This window comes from Eublepharis macularius, chromosome 11 (genome assembly GCF_028583425.1).
Source record: "Eublepharis macularius isolate TG4126 chromosome 11, MPM_Emac_v1.0, whole genome shotgun sequence".
NCBI classification, from domain to species: Eukaryota; Metazoa; Chordata; class Lepidosauria; order Squamata; family Eublepharidae; genus Eublepharis; species Eublepharis macularius.
Genome location: NC_072800.1, coordinates 65,678,717 through 65,693,711, shown reverse-complemented (window position 1 = coordinate 65,693,711; position 14,995 = coordinate 65,678,717). Strand labels below are relative to the sequence as shown.

General features: G+C 39.3%; 1 protein-coding gene across 10 annotated transcripts in view; it reads right to left on the bottom strand.

The window, feature by feature from the left end:
- PTER (phosphotriesterase related) overlaps positions 1 to 14,995 on the bottom strand; it is a 30,908-nt gene continuing 15,913 nt past the window's right edge. For 9 of the 10 annotated variants that reach the window (XM_054991161.1, XM_054991165.1, XM_054991158.1 and 6 more), the window contains 3 exons: positions 12,546 to 12,811; positions 6,997 to 7,137; positions 1 to 2,839 (listed from right to left, as the gene is read on the bottom strand). In XM_054991161.1, coding sequence (XP_054847136.1) covers positions 2,629 to 2,839; positions 6,997 to 7,137; positions 12,546 to 12,811 — 618 coding nt within the window. In that variant the 3' untranslated portion in view covers positions 1 to 2,628. The remainder of the gene's footprint in view (positions 2,840 to 6,996; positions 7,138 to 12,545; positions 12,812 to 14,995) is intronic. The other variant, XR_008597826.1, reaches the window with a different exon arrangement.

The following is a 14,995-nucleotide window of genomic DNA, read 5'->3' as shown; positions in this document are numbered from 1 at the left end:
TCCAGGCATCTGACTTCTCCTTTTAATAGATTCTGCTACAAACAGTTTGAAAATCAGATTTATTATTTGCTCAAATACCCCAAATATCATTCTCTTCTTTCATAATCTAGACATTTGTAAGTCAGCTATTAAAGACAGAAAATCCACTCACAAATTGTTGAATTTCTTTGATTCCCTCCCCCAAGCCATCCAGTTCCTAATATTTCACAAAATCAATCACTTATTTAGAAATTTTCACTAGACAATGTGATTCTGGCTAAATTAGTCCCAACTATGGCATCAATATATAATGCACTGATTTTTTTAAAAAAATAAATTTAGTGTAAGCATATGGTATCTTTGACAGAACATACAAATCCATTGCACTTGATACAGGCAGGACGCTCAGTATAAATTGGTGGTGGAGAGTGCTGTCAAGTCATAGCTGACTCATGGCGACCCCTGATGGGGTTTTCATGGCAAGAGACTAACAAGAGGTGGTTTGCCATTGCCTGTCTCTGCAGTATACGTTGGTTGGTAGCAAAACAGGCGCTAGTCATTATTACAGAGAGGTAGTGACTGGGTACACCTCTGTCTAAGAGCTATCTTTCAGAACAGCAATTCCTGCTTTTGACATTCAGGAGATTTCAATTGCTGCTGGTGATGCTGTGTAGAGTATTGAAAGTGGAAAAAGGCCCTCAACAAATGTGTGCAATTCTTTAAACACGTGCAAAAGAGGCCAAGTCAACTGCAGGCTATAGCTAGATATCCACAATTCATATGAGTAATGCAGGGATTCCATTGCCACAGGATATCTAAAGCTGGGCACATTTTAAAGTATAATAAACCCTTGTCATTAGATTGCCATTTTTAACAGATAGGACCTTTTCTTTAGATAAGTCAGCATTTCTCTCTGTTTAGGTCCACAGAAAAGAATAAAAGTTTTTTTTAAAAAATTCTATCTTGAAAAAAACTGATTTGTAAATCATGGGCTTTGTGCTAACAGCTCATTAAACTGTATTACTTATTTTGGCTTTTGGTATTTTTCTTCACAATGATTTGCATTACAAAATTTTCTAAAACAGGAACAGTGAACCTAACACCATTGCTCTGATTCCATGAAAAGGTTTATAAAATTAAGGGCCACACTGAGGTACAATAGGTTTGATTTATAGAAGCCTTCTGACTGAAGCCTGTAAGCCTGTTGAATCTGCAGTACTGCAGTACTGTGACCACAGATTTCAGTGCAATTTAATGCTCACAAGTGCATTGTGGTCAGTGGATATTAAGAGTTCTTCAAATGAGCATATATTTTCCAATCCATTCTTTTAATGCTATTGTAGTATTTTTTCATTCATTAAATTCTCCTTATAGCGCTTTTACAGCGCAATCCTAAGAACACTTTCCTTTGAGTAAGTGTACCTGAGTACAATTGCTGTCTTTGATTTCAATTATCATTTCCATTTTATACAGAGGTTATTTAAATGTGACTTTTAAAATATCCTTAAGTGTTAAACTATATCTGTACAACTAGCGGTAACATCAGTTTTTAATATTAAATCATTTCAAATTAAGTCAATTAATGGATTGCCACTTACAGTTGCAATCCTATGTACATTTAAGCTAATGGGACTTCTAAATAAACATGCGTATGATTGGGCTGTGACCTTCCTGAAGTAATACAACTGATAAATCTTTAAGACTAAAATATTTTAAGTATTTGAGATCATTACTTGGAAAGCTTTAAGTTTATGTGCTTAACTCAGTTGCTCATAGAGGGAGAGAGCCAAAAGACTGTGGCTTCTGTGTACAGACAGAGATCTTTTAGACCTCCCCCCGACCCCCGCTTTCGACAGCACTCCTTGGCACCCTATAGACTGCTGCTTGTAAAGACCAGGAAACTGACTGGAGTGGCATCTGGCCCTTCTCAAGGAACTACAGAAGAGAGGGGGAAGGGAAATTCCCATGCATATACCTAAGTGTTTTTCAGTGCAATCCCAAAAAGTATGTGTTTAGGATTATACTGTCAGGATATGTACATAAGGATCTCTGTATCCCAGGGTTATGTTCCAGCAGTATTGCCTCCGGAAACAACAGCAGCCTTCATCACTGGTCCACCAGCCTTAGCTTCTGCACAGTTAACATGTCATGAAGGCTGTCAGTGTGTCTGCAGGAGCACTGCATGGATGTCCCTTGGTGTTTGTTTGTTTTTTAAAAGCAGCTGTGGCAATTTTAGAAAGATTTAAGCTTGTATCCTACCACTCTGCTCAGCAAAGTTTAAAGTGTTCTTCCAGGTTTCCTCTGACTGAAATCACAGGAAAGCTTAAAATTTTGTTGAGTGATGTGGTAGGATACAAGCCTTTACATTGTATGAGGCAAAGTTAAATGACTCTTCTCCACTTAATAAGCAACAAATGCTATAGTTAAAAGTTGTGTTTTATTTTAAATCAGCACCTGAAAATGCAATGCCAAGAATGGCTTGGCACACTGGAAAGGATGCCTGCTGTACTGTAAAAGGAAGTCCGCCAAATTTGTGGGAACGTGATTTTTACTGGTTTCTCCAAAGAATTAGTGCTTCAAATTACCATTTTTGTGGTAGCAAATATAACCTTAGCAACTTCTCAAGTTGTATACCCATACTTGTTTTTCCTACTTAAAGGTCAGCCACTGTTTGGGATTCTCTATCAATAATTTATCAATTTTATTTTGTGATATGCCTCTAACTAACATTTTGGGGACTATGTTTTCAAGGATATGGGAATAGCCATGGCCTCCATATTTCTTCAGTCTATTCTTCGTGTGTATGTCATGAGCAACTACAACTTTGTCTTCATAGCCTTCATCAATCAACATCCGAACCCTGCAGAATACAAATAATGCATATTTATCAATGTCTAATTCATACTAATCTGATGGCAATGTAGTAATAATTCTTGAATACAGATTTAAACAGTATTATTAACAATGGGATGTATTCTTCTGTGTTTAAAAGGTAAAAGATACCCCTCCAGCAATTGTTTGCTTAAGTGTCAGCTATTGGCTGAGCAACTGTGATATAATAATATCCATGAGCATTCTATACAATCAAAAGGAAAACAGACAGTGAGAGAATATTTGCAAACAACTTGGCTTCTTTGAGGAAAGAACCACCGCTCTGGCTGGGAAACTCCTAGACACAGATGAAGCTCTGTGTAAGTGACAACTGAGTGGGACTGTTGTCTACCACAAAGTAAAACTCACAGTGTCATCCTAAACAGGGTCCCTTCTAAGTCCACTGAAGTCAGCTCTGCTTAGGATGGCACTGTAAGAGTGAGAAGGGGGGGGGGAGTGAGGCTGCAGTGCAACTTGCCACTCCGAGAGGGAGGGAAAGCTCTCACGGGGGCCCTGAGGGCAGGTAAGCCGAAGGTCACCATGGGCACAGTTAAAGGCCCTGACCCAAATGGACTGCCACGGTGGAACATCTGCTCAAACCGCTCCAGAGGCCAGAAACTGCAGGAAAGACAAGGCGGGAAAAGGTGCAGCAGCGCACCCTGAGTGCTCCACCAACACAGCTGCCTCCGCTGCAGTCGTGCTCCTGACACAGCTGCCCCTTCTTCCCAACTGTGGCCGGGAGATGCTGCATTACTGGTCAACTCAACTCTTTCCACAGAAAACTACCATCCACTTCCGATACGTCCTACAATGCTTATTAAAGATTCTTGGGCTTTAGCAATTCATTTTTTACAAGATCTCATCAAAACAATTCTTTGCATACCCTCTTTGCTATATGAATCAGAATCATGGGATGCTGTGCCCAAGAGGATTTTATCTTAGCTATTTCATGTATCAACAAAAAACATTAGTTAAATGGGGTAGAGAATGTGAACAGTTTTGCTTCCTGAATGCTGCAATCCTAAGAACATTTTTCTTGTAGTAAACTCTAATGAATAAAACAGGACTTACAACTCAGTAGATTCACTTACGATTGCTTCCCAAACCTTGTATTTATGAGATGAGACCCCTGGGTATCCTATTATGGTTGTGGTTTGCTGTGGTCTGCAAATCTTATCATCTCCAATGCCTAGTTCAGAAATTCTAGCAGGCCTGTTTGGTCTACTCAATAAAATATTAGAATGGAATGTGAGTGATTTGAATTTAGATTCTTGTTCAGCCTTAGACTCTTTAGACATTTGCTTCTCATCTGTTTGAACAATGCTGTTAGGTGATGCATTGGCCTGATTTGGTCAACAGCAACAAGAGAGTTGCCTGTATTGGTCAAATAAATGAGCAGAGCTTTACATTATAGCTACAAGTATATATAGCATTTTATAATCTATATATAATATAGATATATATAATGTTATATATAATAAATATATCTAATAAGCATTAGATTACAAATATTTAATATAGCTGTATTATGATTTTAGCCACCTCAATTTTCTGTGGATAGATAGCAAACAGGATCTCCTCTGAATAGAAGTTTAATATTCCAAATCATGAAAAGCTGAAACTTTTCATGGCACTGAGGTAAACATTATCACCTGGTAAATAACATCCCGTTATGCCTCTATTAAAGGAATAGGATATTTTTTTTCCTCCAGGCAGTTAGTAACCTTAGTGGCATAAGGTGGTGGAAAGAGCTGTCAAGTCGTAGCCAACATTTTTATCTTGTAGAGTTCTCAGGGCAAAAGAGACAAAAAGAGGTGGCTTGCCACTGCCTACCTCTATGTGGTGACCCTGGACTTCCTTGGTGATTTCCTATCTTATTATTCTTATTCTTAATGACTCTTTTCATGACCAAAGTCATAAACAGCAAGCCATCACCTACTAAAAGGGAAACCTAGAGTTTACTGCCAGAGTGATTTTATTACAGCCAATTTCCCATCTAAGTACTAACCAGGACATTCAAGGTATATATGTATTGAAAGTCTGTAAGCACCAAGAACCACTGATTTCAGTGGAAAATGAACTTCTCCCCACATAATTTACCTCAGCCCCCCATCATTATTGGACTACACCACCAATAAATTGATGATATCTGAATAAAATTGCCATCTCAAGAGACACTCCTAGAGATGCATGTGCATATTCATATATTTACATATTTTTTTATTTAGCATTATTGGTGCTGAACGTGAGTAAGCCTAAAAATATTTACCCCCTCAAATATTTATACAAACAGACAGGGGGTCAGGTTGATTTGTTTGAGTTTACACTAAATGCAAGTCAAACATGAGCCGACTGAATTTTAAAACCATCCTGCCATTGTCCTAGTATGCTCAGCAGTTTAATGGCATTTCTAGCATAAATGGATGCACAATTCTGGGAGGAAGGCAATATTATGTCCCTTAAAACTCCACCACTACTTTTGTTAAATGCCAATTTAAGAAAGAATTGCTGCAACTGGAAAAGAGGAACCCTGCATTGTACACTGAACAAAACTACTGTTAACAATCAATAGCAGAAGCATTTCTGTTAACATCTTTCTCTCTGTACAACTCCCAATCACATCTCACTTTTATTTGTTATAACACTGACTCCAAGGTTCTAGGAATGGTTTTATGATGTGTGGTATCAGGACAGGCCAGCATGGAGAAGTCAAAACACAGCTGACACTTTTACTTACACCTATTTTAACTTCACTTCTAATGAAAACAGCAAGAGACTGTCATATGATCAAATTACCTCACCCTGAAAGTGCCTTCATACAGATGGAGTTCAGGTAGGCTTGCGTATATAGTTCAATAAAAAGCACTGTGCACTACCATTCCCTTTGGTAATGTGATTGTTAAGGTTGCCAACTGCCTGGAGAAAAAAATGCCATGTCCTTTTAATAGATGTTTAATGAGACGTTATTTACATCCATGCCATGAAAAGCTTCAGCTGCCCATTACCTCACATTAAGCCTGTTAAAGGATAGAATGTTTTTCTCCAACGCTCTTGGCAACTCTAGTGATAATACACTATCCAGAAGTAAACTATCTTGAAACATGTACCCTTCCAGTTCTCCAGCTAGTCCTTGCTTCATTTCTCATTTCACAATTGTGTGAATAAGAGTTTGGGAAGGGATGGGATAGCCTAGATCTTACATAAGATCTGGATCAGTCTCTGACCAGACATGGCTAGCAGGATAGCGTACTCCCCCTTCCTACAGCTCTTCCATTTGTTTGCATTTTCCTCCTCCTCAAACAGGATTAAAGATCAGACCTTAAACTATAGGTAATGTTAATCATCATAACCAGGATATGAAGCTGGCTTGCAAACTATAACTTAAGAGGGAACTTAGTTATTTTTATGAAGCCAAACCAGATGTTACAAAGGCATTCTTATACTGTGGCTGTGTTAACAGGAAGAGCAGGGACAGGCCGGACAGTGGTGCTAAACCTAGCCATCTGAAACAGGTCTGGAGAGGTGGCAAGCAAATATTCTAAATAAATAAATCCAGCATCCATTATTTTTCTTCTGAAGCTGTTCCTCCAACAGTTTTTTTCTCCCAGCAGGGGTTACTGAACTCCTTGGAGTCTCACAGGGGAAAAATAAATGGGAAGATTTCAGGCAGGAAAACACATGTGTACATACATATATATACTCTTTACAGAAAATTGACATGACCCATATTATAATGCCCCAGTCATATGGGTATAATGTCTTGTTCGGCTAAGGATTTAAAATACGTATTTTCTAAGTTCTCAGAAATTTTTTGGAAACAAGTAGGAACATTAGGGAAAGGAGAGGAAGAATTCGCATGCAATGTAGAGGACTATCCTCTTTTTTCTTATTCATGGTTAACAGTCTTATGTCTGCACCAGACCTTTGTGACAAAACAGCACAATTTAAAACTAAGAAGAAAAATCCAGCTACCAAAAGAAAGAAGTCCAGTTTTATTCAGTGGAGTATACTCCCAGGAAACGTCATCTAGGATTGCAATGTAAGAGTCACAGTTTGTGGCACTTCTAAAATGTAGCTGCCAAAGGTTCTTGCTAGCTCCAGTTGACATTTCAATAGTTATATAATTTATAGTGTTATTATACATACCTTAAAATCCTCTCATTGTCACTTGGCATATCAATTTCAGGATTCATTTGGTAGAAAATGAATTCTGTTCCAAAAAGGTCATACTCTAAGTAGCATCCAAGTTTTGCAAACTCCAACAGCTTCTTCTCATCAAATATAGTCCTGCAAAAATCACAATATATACTGTAAACATACTTAAAGCCATCTTGCTCGCTAAAGTATTTAGTCTAATTTAACAACAGCTTTCAAATTTAGCAAAGGTTGGTTTGTAAGTAATTGAATCCTCAGCATTCAGACAACGCCATGTTTAGAAATATTGCTCTTCCCTACCCATCTGGCTTATAATTAAACTGACTGGCTATCATAGTTAAGATTTCTTGCCGTTATCTTTTTCACTATTCAGCTACAACATGAAATCAGTGAATGAGGAGCTTGTAAAAACTCCATTATTATGAATAAATATTTCCTGAACTTCTCTCTCGTCTCCTTATTTTGTAGTATATTCAGAATATTTTCTTTCCTGTTTTCACAGTAAGTGAACGCTTAACAAGATCCATATACATTTACAGAATGTTTACCAATGTTCCTCAGTAATCAATTCAAGATACTAGTACTTACCTTTAAAGCCCTTCTCAGCCTGTGGCCCACATACCTGAATGATCACCTCTCACTTCACATAGCATTTCTTCTCATAATCAGTAAGGATTGCTATAGTCCATTCCAGAGCATATTTTAGTATCTGCCTACAACCCTATTCATATGAAATGCCTCCTGAAATGCTGGTCCTGAGAAACAGAGGAACCCGCCCCCCTTTCCTTTGTGGATGGAAATCCTTACGCTCACAGAAACACCACCCCAGTTCCAAGCAGTTATATAGTATGGATTTCCATTGTGGTTTGATTCTTTATACTGAGAGCCAGTTTGGTGTAGTGGTTAAGAGCGCAGGATTCTAATTTGGAGAACCGGGTTTGATTCCCCACTCCTCCACTTGAAGCCAGCTGGGTGACCTTGGGCTAGTCACGGCTCTCTGGAGCTCTCTCAGCCCCACCCACCTCACAGGGTGTTTTGTTGTGGGGATAATAATAGCATACTTTGTAAACCGCTCTGAGTGGGTGTTAAGTCATGTGGAAGGGCAGTATATAAATCAAATGTTGTTGTTGTTATTATACTCTATGAAAATTGTTTCTCTTTTAATCTGTGAGCATTTTCTATGCAAACTAGACTTTGTCATGATTATTTTAATGTTGAATGTAAGCCAGGATGAGTTTCGGAAGGACAAGGTAAACATTTTTAAATTGAATATAATATGACTGACAAGTTTCAAGGTAAGCAATGACCATCAACTAGCTTAATGTCACCTTTTTTTCAGATTCTAACAGGTTTAAAGTTACAGTCCCACAATTATCCCTGTAGTCACCAAAACACAGTGCATTATAAACTACTATTATGTTCCATAAAAAAGGTTAAGATAGACTATCTTCTTAGGAATCTAAGGACTAAATTACACATTTGAGGTTTTAACAGGAGTTGGATTCCCTGGACTCAACTCAGGCCCCCTGCAGGAATGGCTTTTTTTTTAAAAGAGAGAGTCCAAACAGGCTTGGAACATTGCTGGGGGGGGGGGCTCTTGCCTCCCCCTACCCCAAGACATTTATGGAAACAGCACGGGGGGGGGGGTCATTTCCTCATTTTTGCTGCTCTAGATGCACAGAGCACCAAAAACAGATAATAGGTATCTGCTTACCAACATACATATTGTGAAAAATAAAGTGTGCATATTTATTTAATGAAGGTAAAACCCCGTATTTGCAAATTTACTGCTAATTAATAGACTTGCTGCAAAGATCTCAGTTCCATTTACTAATGGAAAAGCTTTGTGTTAAGGCTATTATACCAGCCATCAAAGATAGTCATTATGTAAGTTTGTCCTTTCCTTGATATTGGTTGTTACAGTCTCTTGTTGGAAGCCCTATAAATGCATCTTTGCTAAGACCTCAGAAAAAGTGTCTTCACCCAAGAAAAAATATTCAACATAAATTATACAAATAAATATACTTTGCCTCTCTGTTTAATCATATCATAACCCACCTACCCTCTTAATTCCCCCCTTTTGATGACTGCAGGGTTGGCTCATTGCATTTATCAGCCCAAGCTCTATTTTCTTGCGCCACCCTGCACTCGACAAGGCAGGCTGCAGGTCCACTCTGAAGCTCACCCTGGCCCTGGCGGCAGCACAAGCAAGGATGTAGCATCCGTCCTCTGCTTCTCTTGCTGGCTTCAAGACAGGGTGCAACCTGACTTGGACCAGACAGCCCGCATGCATGTGAGAAATGATTCCTCCCACTTGTTGCCTTCAGCCAATCTGGCACCACAGGCAGCTGCTTAGGTCACCTGGACATTAAATTGGCTCTGACTATTAGCAGAAGAGCTGCCAAATGACATGAAAATATTCATAATACAGATAGGAAACATTGCTTTTACTGAGATTTAGCTTCACAACAGGATCCTAAATCTGACTGGTGGAGTTATGTAGCCAGAACAAAGGCAATGCTTCCTGACTACTCTCTAGTTTTGCTTCAAGACACAGTTACATAGGCAAAATAGGTGTGCAGAATGTTATAACATTATCTATGTGGACTCGGATCGGCTAGGATTGGCTCAAGAAAAAGACAGTTTAAAGAACGGTATATAGGAAAACAAGTACCTGCAAATATGCCTTGAATAGCAAAAAAATACAGGAAAGGGAAATTAATGAGACATTTGACCCTACAAAACCCTCATTTTCTACCTCCCAAAACTGTTAATTTGAAATGAGAGTTCTTGTCTCATTATATTTAGGTGCGCCTTCTACTTAATACCCACAAAATTCACTACAGCTAGTTTAATTGCATCATAGTATGTTACTATGGAAATGACTGATGTCACAAATTCAATATTATGACTTAACAGCAGGATCAATAGAAAGAACAGATGGGACGAGTGAGAGAAAACCCTTGTTCAAACACAACTGTCACCAGGAGTCTCATTATTGCCAACTGTAATTAATAAAAGACTTATTTTTAAATATTCTTCACAGTTTACAGACTCTTTAACAAGTGGGCTTTCAAAGGTATTTTGCAAGAGGGGTGGCTTCCGTTTACAGCTTCAGCACAGCTCAAGGCTCTGTTGTTACCAAAAGCATTGCGGTGTCAGATAGGAATAGTGTAGCACTGTGTTGCTTCCAGTGTCTTAGATAGAAGTAGGATCACGTGAGTTCATTTAGGTATACAGAAGATAAATATATTAAAATCAGGCTTATTAATAACTACCAGGCTGGTCACTAGTGGCAACCAAGAATAACTTTCAGACAACCAAGCAGGGAAGCGCTTAACGTTCTGGAAGACAGCTGGGAGCTCTCTTTTTCTTTTAGGCTTTCAATAACACAAATGCTTAACAAAGGTAGAAATAGGGTGACATTATTAATATTTGTAAATGTATTTTCAAATCTGACTTAAGCTATACATCTAGTGATCTGGGGGCTTTAGTATGTGCAACAGTCCAACTGTTCTGAAGTAAGAAATTAATAGTCTACAGGTAGGGAGGATTTTCAGTGATAATCAGTTTATAAAGACAGTATTATATGTCTGAGGTGCTGTCAAGTCACAGCCAATTTATGACAACCCTATAAGGTTTTCAAGGCAAGACACAAACAGAGGTGGTTTGCCATTGCCTGCCTCTGCATAGTGACCCTGGACTTCCTTGATGGTGTCCCATCTAATTACTAACCAGGGCTGACCCTTCTTAGCTTCCAAGATGTACTGAAATCAGGCTAGCCTGAGCCATCCTGGTCAAGGGGAAAAAAAGACATTGCACCCACAAAAATTCAACTGATGGCAGCCATATGACCACAAATAGCCTCCAGCAGTTACTATTGTTAATCAATACTTGGGCATCTGCCAGCTAATCAGACCTACAAGGTCACATAAGCCTGCCTTGGCCAAATAGATCTGATTTTCTAAGCTGAAAAGATGGGAACGTTTATTGCCCCGTTCTCTGTGATTTTTGTTTGCAGAGGAAATAACATGTTGCTCTTGTAGTAGTAAAGGATCTGTTTAATGCAAAGTAGTTTTTATTAAAAAACCTTGCATTGTAAATTAGCTACTGTTTGAAGACACTGATTTGGAGCAATAAAATCTAGCCTTTTCCTATACATATATGAATGCTTGTCCTTGAGATAGCTGAAGACTTTGTCTTTGTAGATAGGCCTCTGCAACATACCTGTTCCCTGTGTGTAGCAAGTGTGGCATTAGCTTTGTGAGATCATGGTGGGTGAACGAGCTTGCTTTTCTATGGAGGGCTGCAGCCTCTGACCTGTAATCCCTACCAGTTCTGCAACAGGATACAGAAGGTATGATTCTGCAACGTTAGCCAACATATGTGCACGCAAGTTGGCTTATGCCACAGCCCTATACATACTTACTTAAAAGTATGCCTTAGTGAATTCAACAGGACTTTCCTTCAAATAAATGCACACAGGCTTGGCTTGTGAGTCTGACTGATGACTGACTGACTCTATCATCAGCATTCCAGTCCAAAGAGTGCCAACTCATCTAGCATCTCATCTAATGCAGAGTTATTTTTTGCCACTGAAGAACAAGAACATATTCTCCTTATATAGCCCCCCAAAACTAATATTTAGACAGGCATGAAGACAAATGATAGAGATATCTGAATCCACTAGGAGCTCTTATATGCATCTTCATATTACATTTTTCATACTGGCATGTGAGTTGAGTCACCAGAGGCGTATGTGAGACAGCTGTAAAGGTGGTGGTGGTGTAAAAATATCTTATTGGCTATGGATATATATGCTAGCAGTTCTCTACGTGTGCAATTTGACCTCTGAGAGAGAAACAGGCTCACAGTTTTGCAACTGCTGGGAGCCCAGCAGGTATAGATGAGGTGACACACAGAGAGAAGGCTGTAGGAGCTGGGATGGAAAACAAGTCTCATTGTGTGTACACGTGCCGATTTAGGATGAGGAAACAGTGACAGGCAAATACCAAAGCTTGGAAGGTGGGAAGAAGCAGCATAAGAGAAATAAGACCTGGGAGGCATAATAGGTTTAGAATTCATCTTCATAAGATCGGAGAAAGTACTATTATAAGTGTTGTCCCCCAGTGAAATGTTCTGATTTCAGTTAAAATACTGAGCAGTTCTCTGACGTTACTTGGACCTTTTTTAAGTGCTTGAGAAGGTACTCAGGAGCATAAACAGACACATTCTAATGAGCAATGTGATCCATCAACCATTCAGGATGGCCTAACTTCTTTGACTTCATCAGGATTAAACATTCTTCAGTGCATGTTACCCGCTCAATTGATTCCAGGATCTATAAGTGGATGTAAGAACAGGATGTAAAAAGTGCAGTATTTCTAAAACTGCCACCATTTTAACATTGCAGTTCCTAAAAGTGAGACAGCGCTCAGTGTTAAGGACAATTAAACCTGGTTGGAACACACTGTGGTGTGTTTTTTAGAGGCAGTAAAGTTTTTTTTTAAGACCCAGTAACTGCAGAGTAGCTCATTTACCTGTCCATGTGAGACATGACCGTTTTGGAGATATCTGCCCCAGCTTCCTGCATAATCCGAATGATCTGGAAAGGAGAATCACTATGCCTGCCAGGATGGATTATAACAGGGCAGCCGAGCTGTGACTGGGCGTGTGCGGTGGCTTGAAGTACTTTGTTTTCACTCTCTGTTAGAGGCCAAGAGCATCCAATTTCTCCTATTACACCACACTTGATGTTGGTTCCATCCGCTCCATTGATAACTTCATTAACAATAACCTCTGTCAACTAGGGAAAATAAATGTTCTTTTTATTAACAGCTCTCTTCATACAGCATCATATCAAGAGTTTAAGTGAATCAATTCCATACACGAAGAGAAAAAGACGAACAAAAGGGCTATCCTCTATTAATGTCTCCCACTAGTACAAAACTACTCTTATTTTCTAAACCAAAAGCAGAGGTATTGAGCCTAATACTATTCCAAATACACATAAAAGGAATTATTCATAACATTATCTCACACACCAGGGGAAGAAGCAGATAACAAAATTTTGAGAAAGGTATGATATGCTATTTAGGATGTAACGTACAGGTGGTTAAAAAAAGTCTTAGCATATGAGGAATGCTCAATACATGTCTTCTTTATAATCATGTAGTTATTAGAACCTTTTTCTTCTTACACTTACAAAACTAAAGATGGATTCTAATAATTGGCTATAGTAAAGCTTTAGCCAAATAAATTAAATATGTCCTGTAGCACCTTTAAGACTAACTAAGTTTATTGTAGCATAAGCTTTTGGGAACCACAGCTCTCTTCATCAGATGCAACTACAGACTAACACCGCTAACTCCTTTGGAAGTTAAATATGATAATTAGTACCTCTTTTTATTAGTCAGACTGACAGGTATTTTGATTTTAACACTGTGAAAAGCTCCAGCTACTAATTCCTGGATTACAAATTTTAAAAATCATACTAATCTTGTGTGTATATTATATTAAAGAAGTGCGCTTCGGGTTTCAGATCTGGATTTTTAACCCAGATCGGGCCCGGTTCAGATGTTTTGGCATTCCAGAATCAGCCTCAACATTGCTGAAGCTACTGAAGCATTCCAGAATCCATCGTTAAGCTTCAGGTAGCACGAAGCAGGCTTTCCCGTGCTGTTCCTAAGGAATGCCAAGAGGAAACAGTGCTTCTGCTGCTAGCGGGGCTTTCTAGGTGGCTGGGGATGGCATTTTGCAAGCAAAATGCACCAAATTTGCAGGGGATCTACTGCTACCTGTCCTCTCAAGACCCTCCAAGTTTCAGGGAGATTGGACTTCAGAGGGCCATGTAATGGCCTCCCAAAGAAGGTGCCCCTATCCACCACCAATCTCCATTATTCCCTATGGGGAAAATTGAGGGGGGGGTCCCTAGGTGGCTGGGGGTGGCAGTTTTGCAAGTAAAATGCACCAAATTTGCAGGGGACCCTATTCCTACCTGTTCTCTCAAGATTCCTGAAGTTTCAGGGAGACTGGAGTTCGGGGGGGGGGGCATATTATCGCCCCTCAAAGGAAGTGCCTCTAAATTTTTCTTAGTGTGATTCTCTGGTGTGGAGGTTGGTCCTTGTAGGGAAAAATGGAGATTAGCGGTGGATAAGAGCACCTTCTTTGGGGGGGGCATAACATTCCCCCACAAAGTCCATTCTTCCTGAAATAGGGAGTTGTGAGAGGAGGGTTAGGAGAGGGTCCCCTGCAAATTTGGGGTTATTAGGGATGAAAATGCCCCCAGATAGCCAGGAGCAGCATTTCCCATTGGAAACAATGGCCAAATCTTCCTTAATAACCACAGAGTGGTTTAAATACCTGAACCCAAAATGGCTTGCCACCTTGGGATCTGTGTTTTCCCAATTTTTTCCCCCACTTTGGGTAAACCCAAAATGGGAAACCTGAATCTTTTTGGAGTGCACACCCCTATATTATATGTCATCAAGTCACTTCCAAATTAATGACCTCCAAAATGTCCTAAGTTTAATAGCTTTGCTCAGGTCTTAGAAACTGAAGGCTGTACCTTCCTGTTTTATGTTAAACCATCTCATTTGGGTTTTCCTACAGCCTGCAACTTTTCCTAGCATTATTGCGTTTCCAAGTGAGTCTTGTCTTCTCATGATGTGACCAAGGTACGATAGTCTCAATTTAGTCATTTTAGCTTCTAGGGAGAATTCAAGTTTGATTGGATCTAGAATCCACTTATTGGTCTTTTTGGCCATCCATGGTATCAGTAAAACTCTCTTTCAACACATTTCAAATGAGCTAATTTTCTTTCTGTCAGCTTTCTTCACTGTACAACTTTCACGTCCATACATACTAATGGTGACTACGATAATATGATTTATCTTGATCTTGATATCCAGTGACCCTTCCTTACACTTAAGGATCTTTTCTAGTTCATTCATTGCTGCCTTTTCCAAGTCTCAATCTTCTTCTGAGATCT